This window comes from Epinephelus fuscoguttatus, linkage group LG8 (genome assembly GCF_011397635.1).
Source record: "Epinephelus fuscoguttatus linkage group LG8, E.fuscoguttatus.final_Chr_v1".
Classification (NCBI taxonomy): Eukaryota; Metazoa; Chordata; class Actinopteri; order Perciformes; family Serranidae; genus Epinephelus; species Epinephelus fuscoguttatus.
In genome coordinates, this window is record NC_064759.1 from 26,390,234 (window position 1) to 26,404,134 (window position 13,901).

Here is a 13,901-nt window from a genome sequence, read left to right on the forward strand (position 1 = left end):
GTCTCAGGGCCACTCAGAGGGAGGAGCTGCACACTTTGATGGCCACAGGCAGGAATGATTTCCTGTGGCGCTCAGTGGTACAGCTTGGTGGTATGAGTCTCCCACTGAAAGTACTCTTGTGCCTGACCAGCACATGGTGGAGTGGGTGTGAGACATTGTCCAAGATAGTTCGTAGCTTAGACAGCATCCTCCTCTCTGACACCACCATCAGAGAGTCACACTCCGTTCCCACAACGTCACTGGCCTTGCGGATCAGTTTGAATCTGTTGGCGTCTGCCACCCTCAGCTTGCTGCCCCAGCACACAACAGCATAGAGCTGTTGTGTTACTTTTTCCTCTTCTGCTCTGGAGTGGATTACTGCCCTCCACAGGGCAACAAAGTATCCCATTTAAAGACATGGGTTTAATCTGGTGGCATATAGAAAGTGAATAGTTTCTTTTGTCCCTGACCCAGTGCAGGGTCAGGGACAGTGCAGGCTGTACAGTTGCACAGGGGCCCTTTGGACACTGGGGCCCATATAGAGAGCAGGCCATCCAACAAGTGTTGGCCAGAGAACAGGCTCCTGTAACTCAGAAATACATTCATGTTCAAAGAAGAACTCATGATAAATTAAAAAGAGGGGCCAATTGCTATATCCATCCATCCATTTTCATCTGCTTATCCTGGGCTGGGTCGTGGGGGCAGCAGGCCAAGCAAAGCACCCCAGACATCCCTCTCCCCAGCAACGCTTTCCAGCTCCTCCTGAGGGACCCCAAATCGTTCCTAGGCCAGATGAGATATGTAATCCTTCCAGTGTATTCTGAGTCTGCCCTGGGGCCTCCTATCAGTGGGACATGCCCGAAACACCTCTGACAGGAGGCACCCAGGAGGCAACTTGATCAGATGCCCAAACCACTTCAACTAACCCCTTTCGACACAACGGAGCAGCGTCTGTACTCCGAGCTCCCTCTGGATGTCCGAGCTCCTTGCCCTATCTCTAAGGCTGATGTTACCTTTAAACATTTAACAAAAGCTTGGACAGAACAGTAATGGCCGCCTCTCATCTAATTTTCCTACTTCTTTTGCCACTCTCCTTTCAATTCTCATTTTTAATTGTAGCATCTTAAGTACACCTCTGCACTGCCAAAGCATACCATAAAATCTCTCTGAAGGTGACTTTGCATTGCCATCTGCTTTTACTATTTCTTTCAGCCCACAGCATAAACCCAGAAGACGTCGACCTCACAGGATACCTCTCAACTATACACAAAGCATTCAATTGTTTCACATATTATTTGTGATGATGTATGCATAAAGTGTCGTTGTTCCCTGTGTGAATGTTTAGGTCATCACTGGCATTTTCTCTCAGACTTTGCCTGCTGTAAGACATGTAGCCTGCCAGACCGACCCTCCAGAGACAAGACCACTCAGATCAGTCGGCACACAGCTATCTATGAAAACTCTGCAGAGTCACTTTCGTAGTATAGGTTTGTATTTCTGCATATCATAAAACCATATTAAAATTTGTTAAGTTTTTTATCTTACTTACTGTAATAGTAAGTGTGCTCATTCATTTTGCTACTAAAGACACAACTGACAGAATGACTAATTTCTTTGTCTGTGCATTGAAGCTACGCAGGCAAAAACACCCAGCAGAGATTGTGGCGTGTGCACCCCCACCTTCCCCTTGGATAGTCCATTACTGCTCCTGCAACCAACAGTAGTAAAGACACCATCCAAGAGACCTCGACTTACAGAAAAGGAGGAGGGCCCTTAAGAATGCAGCTTGTTTATGGTGGTTCATTAACCAGAAGATTCAATGTTACTCTGGGGACTCTCACTGTCATTGGTTAGCAGCTGTGTCTCTCTCTTTTATTATCTTTTCGGATGTCTCTTCATGGAGAGGAGTTGGTGAATGAAAGATTGGTGAACGATTAGGACTGCTGAAAACTTGAGCAAACTCCAAGCTGTCAGCTGCTCTGATGGAACTGTTTAAGGGGGCTTTCACATCAGGGACCCGAGCCCTGATCCGAATTCACTTGACCCCAAAGTTGAGTTTGTTTGATTAGTATGAACACGGTGTACCATACCTGCACACAGTGTCCCGATATGTGCCCTAGACCACTTGAGAAGGTGGTCTCAAGTAAGTTCATGTGTATGTTGGTACAATACCTATCAAGTGGGAAAACCAATCGTAACTAAAAAAAAAAAGCGGACTCCTATTTAACCCAACTACAAGGAGTTTGATGAAACATTCTTAATTTTGCTTCTATATGAGACAGTAGCACAGCTCGTTGCCGACTGGCCGAGATCCAGCTTTGTTTCTGCCTTCAAGCTGCTCTGGCTTGGAGCAGACCTTCACCTTGCCTCTCCACCAGTCCCCGCTGATGACAGCTCCTGGAGCAGCGGTGTGCATGTGCGGCACTCTTTCCTACACTTTAGCATAACAAAAGTGTCACGAAGATGATGGCGCAAGTGTACTCGAGTGCAGAACAACATTACTAATGTGAAAACTGAGCGTCAGGGGAGTGGAAAGGAGAAAAATCGAACTATGAAAACACTTCATAAAAGATAACTGAGCATCTTTAGGCGACTAACTCATGTTCGTTACTGCTTTTTAAAAAGGAGACGTTTTTGTTGTCTGCCAGAAGGTTCAAATGTTTTTATGTTCTTTTTGTCTTTAGTTCCTCTTCTACAAGTTATACCACAATGTCTTTCTGAGTAAAGTGTGATTTCACTTCTGCTGAAACTAGACAGAAGTGGGGAAAATGTTTAAACCACTTAATCTGTGTAAAAGCCACTAAGATGAAAAACAAGACAAATGCGTATTTTCACTATCAAAAATCCACAATTGAGGGAAACGGTAATGGCTTGGTATAGTTTCTTGCCATTGCTGCTAAATTTGGGATGGTAATTTAAAACCAACGGGTGGAACAGGTGAAAATCTTTGATATTTGACAGAAAGTAGATGCACAGTAATTGTTTTGACAGGGTTATTCAGTTTGAGTTCTGCTATTCTGTTTTACATCACGAAGTTAGTTCATTTACAATATTTGGTGTCAAAAAAGAAACAATAACTTTTGTGTGAAGCCGTTAGTATCATAATGGCTGTAGAGAAGGCCAACATTAAATCTGTAATTTCAGTGTTGACTGGTAAATTATCAGCAGCCTTAGTAAAGCTGGATCCTGTTGTTTGGGTTTCATTATTCAACTGGCTATGTACAGAGGGGATTTTCTTTGTCTTTTTTTACAGGAAAAATCAAAGCACATACATGTTTCATAAATGTGTTGTAATAAAACTTACGTTATACTGAGTATGTGTTATCTCTTATTTTTTTATCTAGTAAGGGGTTTTTTTTGTATTTCATTATGTAAAAGTATTTTTAATGTTTGCAGACCTCTGTGTACACACGGTCTGAGAAGGGAATGGCAGAGTTTTCCAAAAGCATCTTAAGGCTTCGATGACTTGTAAGTAGAGTAATTCACTTGCAATACACTCCATTTTATACACCTTCCACAATTTGAATTTAGATTCATAAGAATGTGGCTGGCAAGAGTATTGGGATGATAATGAAATGGGAAGGCATCTGTAAAAAAAAAAAATGTGAAAGCATGTTATTACTGAAAGAATACAGGACAAAGACTTGGAGGAAGACACCACCATTATCTGTTGGAGTCAAGAACATACAAGCCTCAATAAATCAGTTTATAAAACAAGTGAACACCCAGCTGGAGTATGTGTACTCTATTCAGCCAAAATCCACTAAGGAACCAAAACATAATACATTTGAAACCCTTGGGAAGGTGTAATGAAAAATATAGAGTCATCTGATTAACTATTTAAAAGAAACAGATTAAGGTCTTAAGTTTCAAAATGTTACCGGACAAACTTACCGTTTCATCAGCAATAAACCCATCAGGAATAAATCTCTGTTATTCTTAATTGTTCCACAGTCATACTATCTCTAATGTGTCAATTTCTGATGAACGTGACCTTAAAATGTCCTATGAGCTTTGTATAATTAGACAGTTCTCTTTAAATAATACTTTTTCAATCAAATCCATCCCGTCTGGACTAATTTAATTAATGTTGAGGAGGAGATGGCATTCTAGATGCACTATACTCATTACTTTGGCACAGACATACTGTGTAAGAAATGTGATAATGAACATATTTGTTCATATATATCTTCTCAAAGTAAAAACAAAATAGCTACTAGAAATAACTTCTCTGGGAGCTAACAATCAGAAGAGATACATTGGAAAATACTTCTGCTCTTGTCACATACTTTTATTTAAAACTTTACATACCAATTGACACTGATACCTCCTGTTATTTTTTGCTGATGAAACATCAGTGCATTTATTCTTCAGTGTGAAATGACCTGACTTTAATTTTTATGTTATAAAAACTCACTACTTAATCCTTAAAAATATTTGGTACTCTGATGATCTGAGTAAGACATCTCCAGAACACCATAAAACTTTTAAAACAATTAAAAGCCAACTCCCAATTAAACGCCTAGTCCCTTTTATTAGCTGGGTGTGGCTACACATTTTGACAAATAAAGGAGTGGTCTGGTTGCCAAGCAGCAAATTAAAGTTCTTCTGTTTTTTTACAAGCCATCTTTCCTTCTTTCCCTCTTTTTTTGCGGTTTAGGTGAGCTAACAGCTCTCAATCTTTTTTTATTGTATTTTTTAAATTCACGTTTATTTATTTAATTATTTATTGACAGATTTTAATACTTTAATTTTTTATTTATTTTCAAAACAACATTTATATTAATAAATAAATAATATAAATAAGAAAAGAAACACCAGCCATTCGTGAACCAATAAGTGTGGGTGACGTAAAATTTACGCGCCGTACCTGCAACGTCATCTTCAGTCGACACTAACGCCGGTTGCTAAGCGAGTAGCTAAGCAAACGTTCATAATGTCGGCAGAAGAAAGTTGTCGGTTATGCAGAACCAACCTGATGGTGAAAGGAGTGATAACAAACTCAAGAAACCTCTTCACTGTGAACTCCGTGGGAAACCCGTTGTCCCAGCGGTTCCACGATGTTGGAGTCATTTTACAAAAAAGACCCGGGGTGTTGTCTCGCAGGATTTGTGGCAAATGTTACCGAAAGTTAGTCAGGGTGGAAGAAGCTCTGAGAAATTTGAAAAAGTGGCAACAGACGGCAGAAATAGAGGCGACCATAGAAAAGGACGTACAGAGGGCGGCACAACACCGACACACGACAGAGGTATAATGCTAACGTTAGTGCTAGTGCTGAAAACGTTACAACAAATAACTGTGGCGCGTCTAACCTGAAACAGTTACAGCACACTGTTATGATATCCTGAGTATACATCTACAGTGACAACAGACTCAATTTGTTACATGTTATTTTTAAATTGGTCCACTACAGTCCAGTTTCCCACGCTCATTCATACATCCATGATCTTTGTGTATGACTCAGACATTCTTCAACAATAAAATCACACTGTCAAACTACCACTAGTCTTCTATGATGATCAGCAACTAAGGATGCACCACTTATCCTAAAACCGCAACTAACTTTTACAGTCTTCTTCTGTTCGATATTTGTGATGATGGATGTGTTGCTTCCCTTTTCTCTGTACTAAGGACAATGATGGCAGCACATCTATAATTTTAAGACACGTGGCCTCCCAAACTGACCCTACAGAGAGGAGATCAATCGGCACACAGCAGAAAAACGTCAAAAGCAGAGGTTTGTACACTTGTAACTTCAATATCTTGTTGCTGTTCAGTTTCCCTAATTGAAATAGCTCATGCATGCATGCTGCTAAATCACACACACCACTCACAGAACGACTATTTGTTTGTGTGTGCATTGAAGGTACCCAGGCAAAAATACCCAGCAGAGATTGTGGCGTTTGCACCCTCACCTATCCCTTGGACAGTTCAGTACTGTTCCTGCAGCCAACAGTAGTAAAGAGAGCATCCAAGAGACCTCGACTCAGCCTTACAGACGAGGAGGGAGGCCCTTCAGAATGCAGCTCATCTATGGTGGATCACAACCCAGACTATTCAGCATGACCTCCGAGGACTCACTGTCGTGGGTTAGCAGCTGTGTGTTTTGGAAGTCTCTTCATGAAGAAGAGTGGGTGAATGATAGATTAATGAATGGAACAATTACAACAGCTGGGAACCTACATTTTTATGGTATGGTCATAGAAAACAGCGTCTGTGCAACAATTTGTAACCTGTGTCCAACTGATATGGTGCTATTCTACGATTTTTGGTGTTAAGCTAGTTTTTTTCTTCACTTCCTGTGCAGCCATTACTATACAGACAGATGTCCCTATAGGAATACTATGCAGGATTGTCAGTTACTGTGTGTAGACATGCTTGCTGGCAAAAGTGAAAGTAAAAGCCAACCCCAGATTCACTCTCATTTGGCATTTTGCCTCACTGCAATTGCATTTTTCTGCACTGTGTCTCTTGGATGCCTGCTGCAGTCCACTTGAACGCTGTGGGGGTACACACCCATAAATGTCCCGAACACAGAAAGTACAGGCAGGCAGAGTCGCCACACACTCATACGTCTAGTGGGCCACAAGTCATGATTGAGAAGGATTAATTCTGTTTGAGTCTATACGTTGTTTTATAGGAAATTAGCATTAGCAAGGCATCAAACCCTCAGCTGCTCTTTAGGAACTATTAGATGTGCAATAATGGAAAACTGTCTCTATCCATACAGCACACTTCCTACTTTAAAGCAGGAACATATGTGGTGCCTTGTTATGTACTGAAATTTTTACATAGGTTGTTGTTTTTTTCCTGTTCCTTGTCTAGAATTTACACCACAATCTTTCTGTATACATTGCAATTTCACTTCTACAAAAACTAGACAGAGGCAGGGCGGATGTTCGGACCACTAAATCTCCAGAAAAGCCACAAAGAAAGAAACACGGCCAGATATTAGCCTCACATTGGTGAATCTGTTTTCACTGTTAGCAATTCAGAAAAGCAAAAATCTGTCAAATGTAACTATACTGTAATGGCTCTATACAGTCTCTCACCCTTACTGCTAAACTAGAGGTCAGTTTCAATTCAGATTTTTTAAAAATTCCACCTCAGTGAATATCTGCCCACACTTCCCTATTTTACACCGTGTCAATCAGGATGTGATTCTGTGTACACAGCACTTTTACAAGAAAAGAGAGGGCATTAAACCACAAAATTAGGATGAGATACTTCCTATTTTAAGTGTATCTGTGTTTAGTGTTGTCAAAAATATCGATTTATCAATACTCATTCTGAATATTTGAAAAGGTTTCAAAACTCATTTTCTGCAGTATTGATACACCAGTACCAGCTGTGCTTTCTTCTTCTTCTCTCTTAACATTATTGTTTACTACAGTCAAGAGAAGTAGTTTTGCTGTTATAGCCTTGTTCTCTTTTAACTAAAAATGTAACTTGTATGCCCTCAATATCAGTTTTTCCCCATGGTTTTTAAAAATGGTATTTACTATTGATATTTTTCAGGATATTGTATCAAAGTTAGAGGCTCCAGTTGTTATACGATGAATTTTCACTTTGCTTAATCATCGTATCATGAACATTTGCTGCTAGCTGCAGACAGACAGACATTGATTGAACTGACCTGGTACCCCCGCCTTCAGCCATGGTGAGATGTCTGTCCCCTCTCCGTGTACCTCCAGTTTGGTTGTATTAATGGGAGCCAACAGTTTGACCACTTCTTCCATCACCTGTTGATACAGACACAGCTTAGTGCTTCTCAGCTCATTGCATAGTCTGTTACACACAAGCTCTTTTCAAACATGGTAGTGTAATTTCAAGATGCATTGTCTTATTTTTTTAATTATGTGGCTTTTGTAATTCAGACACCGGATTATAAGACAAAAGTGAACATTTACTCAGCATGTCACAAGACGTTGCAGTGCCACATCTACATCGAAGATACAGTCACTCAGTGGTTAAGCGTGAGTTTTCTGCATTAAAATACACTGACGTTAAATCAGAAGTTCAAAGTTGAGACTAGTTAAAAATGTCCAATCTAGGCAGCAATGGTCTGAACGTAGGAGTAATATTCAGTAGGGATTAGATGGAGGGAAAACAGCACATTCACTGCACTGAATATTAATTCACACCACCTTGTAGATTCTGTGCTTTGCAGAATTCAGACTTTTATGCCTGAATAAATACTTAATTGTGTGATACTGTTGTGTTTTCAATCCTACCTTTCGTGCTGCATCACTGCCAGTAAACTGCAGAGCCACAGGGTTGAATGTCCCCATGTCAGACTCCATGACCAGGTCAAAGTTTGACATGTTTACCTGGGTGGGGAGAGGAAGCAAAAAAGGGTAGGACACAGAGCAGATACAGGAGGTGAAGAACCAAGAGAGGCCACAGAGTCATAAAAAACACCCTAAGGTGTGCTTGAATGATTAAAAACAAAACCAGCTTGAGCCAATGGAAACAGTGGACCACTCAGTAATCCTCATACAAGGCTTCAAGAGGTGAATCACACTCAACCAGTCACTGGGAGTTGCTGGTACAGCTGCCCTAACGTACTGAGAAAATTCCTAATATGTATTGAACGTTAGAAGTGTTACAGTACACTGGTTAAAAACATGCACTTAACTCATACCTCTGTTTTGACAGTATAGGTCATTGTATGCAGGGTTCCCATGGTCATGAAATTCCTGGAAAACTTTTCCAAATGTTGTGGAAAATTGTGTTGAATTGTCACTAGTATCATGTGACACAACAGTGTGTGCAACTAGTTGGTACTGGGAATGTCTAACAAGCAAGTTAAGTTAGCTAGCAGTTTTTGTATACGCAAATAACTGGGTAGTATGTGTTTATTTATGTATGGCTTTCAAACTGCAAATACAATACATGACTAAAGAGAGGCTGATACTCCCTGTGCTGGATGTGAGCTCTGCACCAAAACGCTTGACGTTGGCAACATGGGGGAAACAGGTTCGGTCAGCCATATTGAAGGGAAAAAGCATCAAGATAACCAAAAGACAGCTCAACAGGCTGCCAGCGTCAGCACATATTTCACGCCTGCTGTAGCCAGACCAGATAAAGTTACAGCTTAGTAGACAAATTTCATTCCATATTCCATGCTACATTTTTGCTCCCATGCCTTATGGACAAAGCCCCCTGGAGTAAGAGCCTCGCTATTGCGCCCTATGATCGCTATTTCAGCATAACGTTACCTAGTTTATACTACTTAAATAAAGTGGAAAAGATATGGGAAGGTTTTGAACATTCATTGGTAAAAATGCATGGGAACCCTGTAGGGGTCAACTGCATCATAGGCAGCTAAAGCTCTAAAGAACCTGGCTTGCTGTTTAGATCCTTTGCACAAAGAAAAATCTGGTAGCTAGCCAAGGTCTGTTCAGCTCACTGGAAGAACATTTTCTACGCTCCTATACTCTATACTTTCACAGTGTGGCCTGACCCTCCCTGCTGCTTACTAGCAGGGTCAATTTGCTTTAGTGCAGTAACAGTAGACAGTACCTTGTGTAGATCAAAGTACTGCTGCGCTCCGACCCCACCCTGCTCCTCAGCTGTCCACAACACTGCTCGCAGGGTTCTCCTCGGACGCAAACCTGGAAACAGACAAAGACTCATAAGCATACAAAGCTGTGAATACATAAAGAAAGAGAAAGATAACAGCTCCAGTTAACAAACGACACAACTGCCATGTATAGTGATGATACTGTATTTCTAACTCTTTAGAACTTGTAATACACATTAAAGTTACTGTATTCCTAACTAAACCTTTTTAACACTGGACCTTGTTCTCCTCTTGTTTGGATAACACGGTCCCACTGTAGGGTTACTGAGTTACACTTTCGTCTCCATAACTATACTGTGCTGTACATCCGAGCCTGTTTCCTAAATATGTTGTCCTTCTTCCTCTACAAACAGTTGGAGGAAATTACAGTTTACAGTCTGTGGAATTGTTTTATAATTTGTACCTAAGTTTGGAGCAGGATACTTTGCTCCCTGAATACAGAACGTTGTGTTTCGCTCCCTCATTTATGGAGCTAGTTGTACTCTGTTGGTTTAGTCACTTGTTTAAAAAGAAGATGGCTGATCTCAGTAGGGCTAACAAGATAAGATAAGTAAATAATTAACTTGACTTTGTTTTTAAGGTTGTGTAAGCTTGCTGCCATCCACATACTTTTTATTCATTCATAAAATATGTACATGTTTTTTTCAGTGGAAGTTCATCTGTGCAGCATCATGCACAGTATATGAATGTGCCTACAGTATAGGACATGTTTGTTTTCATATTACCTAAGTCCTTGATGAGGGAAAGGGCTTCCCACGAAATCATGGCTCCACCTCCGTCATCCATGGCGCCTTGGCCCACATCCCAACTGTCCAAATGGCCGCTCAGTAACACGACCTAGCAGATTTGACAGATAAAGAGATGTATAAATAGACATGAGGAGACTGTGGTGTGACGCTTAAAGGGATAGTTTGATGTATGAGGTACTTATCCCCAGTCAGTGTTTTACATACAGTAAATGTCTGTTGGCACAACCCAGTTTGGAGAAGCTGCTGTACCTTGCTGTTAGACGATAACCAATGGGGAACTGAAGCTGTTGATTGCTCTCTTCAAAGCCAAACTCCACTGAGAAAAACAGTATAATAACACAGACTAACTGATTGAGACAGCAGTAGACTAGTACGTTTTGCTGCTGCCCCTGTCCACAGCAGTACAGTGCTTTCGTGTCAGTACTGCTTTCTGCTTCCCCAAACTTGAGGCATGGCGACTACCATCTACTGTAGGAAATACACTGACTGGATAAGTACCTCATACAACCCCACTTCAAAAGATCAGAACTATTCCTTTAAGCTTGGTGCAAATGCAAGAGAATGGGATCAGATAACACTCTCTGGCCCATATCTACATTTTATTAAAGCAAACACAAACACGATAGGGCTCCGATTTGACTCTACGTATTTACAATAAAAAAAAATGCTTTTTATCAGCAAGGACAGACAGCCCGCCTCACAAAAACAGGAAAACAAAGACGAAAACACACAGTTCAGACTGATATGCCCATTTCCAGGAATCTGAAAGGGGTTGGATTCCTGTGAGTGGGATGATCCTGACCTGCTGTTCCAGGTTACAAAACATTTTCTGACCTGAGCAAGTCCAGTCTGGACAATGACCCAGAGGCCACACGTTCCGTTAAAACAAGAGTGAAGTGCAGCTCCTCTCTTGCATAAGAGAAATGCTAATATATTTTTTTAGGCATTGCAGGGTCAGTCTGTCAGTCAGTCCACCAATTTGGTCCAGACAGAAATATCTCAACAACGATGTGGATGGTTTGCCATTAAATTTTGTACAGACATTCATGGTGCCCAGAGGATAAATCCTTTGACTATTCTACAAGCACCACCAGCAATTTATCTAAAATCTTCCGTATTCATTGCCTTAAAATTTGCAGCACGATTAGCATGTTAGCATTTAGCTCAAAGCACCACTGCATCTAAGTACAGCCTTACAAAGCCACTAGCATGGCTGTAGACTTGTAGTCTTGTACATTTTCATCAGCATTTGTATCTGCTTAAAGTTGAAGGTTCCATTAGTGTGCCTAAAAATTAATTTAATAATATTAACATTTGTGAAATGTGTAGTCTACATGCTTAAATGCTTTTAGCATGCCCTAGGAATGCATCAGCTGGGGATGTAAGACATACACACATTTAGTATAGATACAACACAGATAAGGCGCCGTGTGCAAGATCTATAAATCACAAAACTGGTCCTGCAACACCAGAAATGTCGACCTCTAAATTTCCTCTAACTTAGGTGCTTCAGGGATTTCACAGTCCAGTCTTTGAGTTGGAATCTGGCCATAAACACACTGAGCTTGTAATAATTCAGCCCAGCTGCGGTGATGAAAGCAATAGGACATTCATATTTATTAAAACCCCACATGAATTATTTTTCCGTTGTGCTGCAATTCAAACACTGGGTAACCTCAGAGGGCCTCTGCTGGCTCCTGTTGACTTTATATTGCTACACTGTCACTCTACTAAAGGGTACAGCTACATGACTAGTAATGCTATTAGTATGCTTATGGCTACAGCTAAATTTGTTGTAGTTAACTAGTTTAAATTGAGATTAACAAAGTATTAAAATGATGCTGAGATGTGGTTCGGTGGCATGTAGTTAAGATGGGAAGGAAAACATTTTTTTAACCTAATACACACTGACATTTATGATCATTATCACTTTCACGCTACATGATTTGTTTTTAGCCGTAACTATAAACAGAAATCCTACATGACGAGATATTTTAGATTAAAACGGGTAATATTGCCATGAAGAAAAAATGGAAGATGTAGGAGTTAAGTGGGTGGAAACAATCCTAGCAACTCATCCCTCGCAGATGACTGGCTCTAAAAAGCTAAACTGTGGAAATGACTCACTAAACCTCAAATGGACATCTTTCTATGAACGTGGGCAAACACACGCACACACACACTCCAACCACAACTGCTGCCACTGCCAGCTGGAGCACTAAGTCACAGCGCCAGAAATGATGTCAACCATGCCATGTGTTTCATTTCCCTTTTCTATAATGAGCGACCAAACGATGGTTCCCAGATAAGAATAGCAACAGCTTACATCAGCAATGTTCCTCTCATCCAAGTCTTCTGACTGATTTTTTGGTTAACTCCACTTATTTTCCACGAATTAAACAGGAGAGGCTGCAATTTGTAAAGAAGGGGTGCGTTCACTTGAATGACACACAGTGGGAGTTGCTGAGATATATTTTGGACACAATACCATTCAAACAAAGTGAGTGTTGTGTAAGCTATCAAAGTCAGGAGTCTTGTGTTTGGGCAATCTTGGACTATAATGTTAGGATGTGATGTATTTGCAGGCTCAAGAGGCTGTGAGGGAGTAAAGGCTCACACACATACACTCCTAGGAGTTTCCCAGTACAACGCTATCTACCTTCATCTGCCGACAAAATTTATCTTGTCAGATATTAAAACGTGTACAGACGCCTCTGTTTGTAACTCGACATGGACACTTCCTTAACGACGATAACAACACCTCTGCTCCAGGCAGCCTCCACCTATATTAGGATCCACCATGATTCATAGGACACTGGAAATTTCACACACACGCGTTAAGTGTGTGATACATGGAAAGGGAAAATGTTAATTCAGTCTGATCAAGTCTAACAAGAAGCTTCTTCCCTGTTTTCTGCAGCTTGATTCACACAGGTTTCAACACTCATCCTGACAAATCAGAGCAGCTACAATTTACATACCCTGCTCAGCTATTTAGGACATACTAGTTCAAACTGACTGGGGCTGTCCCTGTGGATGGGAAATCTTGATCCTGCTTCTCTTCCACTTTTCTTCACACAGATGCAACAGCTTTGAGCAGACAGTAAAGACCTCAAGACAGTTTCTTCCACTGACTTCAAGTTAAATCTGCCACACTAGTCCTGACTGTTTACCCACATCTGTGTACCCACACTGGGCAACGGGTGCCTTGGTGCTGAGCATGTCACATCTGGTATCCTGAAGCTGCTGTACTGTTTTCAGCCCTGACAGAAGCATTAGTGTGATTTTCTGTTCATCATACTGCCTCCTCTACAAACACACCAGCTTTCATTGGAGATGTGTGCAGCGGCACCATGTCCGTTTATCAGGTTCTACCTGTGAAACGTGTTTGTGTCCTTCTACATATGTGTGAAGGACCTGTGTGTGACACTGCACTGCTCCCTTGCAAACTGGGTCAGGGAATGTGCTTCTGACTTAGAGCTGGACATACTTTGTATTTTATGACTGATGAGGCTAATAGTTGCATGTAGGTGTCTGACCATGTGTGTCCACCCTGTGACAGACCACCTGTCCAGAGTGCACGACAC

The 13,901-nt window shown here is 41.0% G+C and overlaps 2 protein-coding genes across 2 annotated transcripts in view; one reads left to right on the top strand and one right to left on the bottom strand.

Annotated features, from left to right (window-relative positions):
• The window catches only part of LOC125893405 (carboxypeptidase Q-like), a 30,047-nt gene that overhangs the window by 10,042 nt on the left and 6,104 nt on the right, over positions 1 to 13,901 (bottom strand). Inside the window, exons 7-10 of the mRNA XM_049584067.1 lie at positions 10,291 to 10,402; positions 9,505 to 9,596; positions 8,214 to 8,309; positions 7,616 to 7,721 (exon numbers count right to left, since the gene is read on the bottom strand). Coding sequence (XP_049440024.1) covers positions 7,616 to 7,721; positions 8,214 to 8,309; positions 9,505 to 9,596; positions 10,291 to 10,402 — 406 coding nt within the window. The remainder of the gene's footprint in view (positions 1 to 7,615; positions 7,722 to 8,213; positions 8,310 to 9,504; positions 9,597 to 10,290; positions 10,403 to 13,901) is intronic.
• On the top strand, positions 4,817 to 7,618 carry LOC125893410 (uncharacterized). The gene is made up of 3 exons (XM_049584074.1): positions 4,817 to 5,227; positions 5,611 to 5,716; positions 5,846 to 7,618. Exons 1-3 carry the CDS (start codon positions 4,916 to 4,918, stop codon positions 6,043 to 6,045), a joined length of 618 nt encoding a protein of 205 aa, XP_049440031.1. The 5' UTR covers positions 4,817 to 4,915; the 3' UTR covers positions 6,046 to 7,618.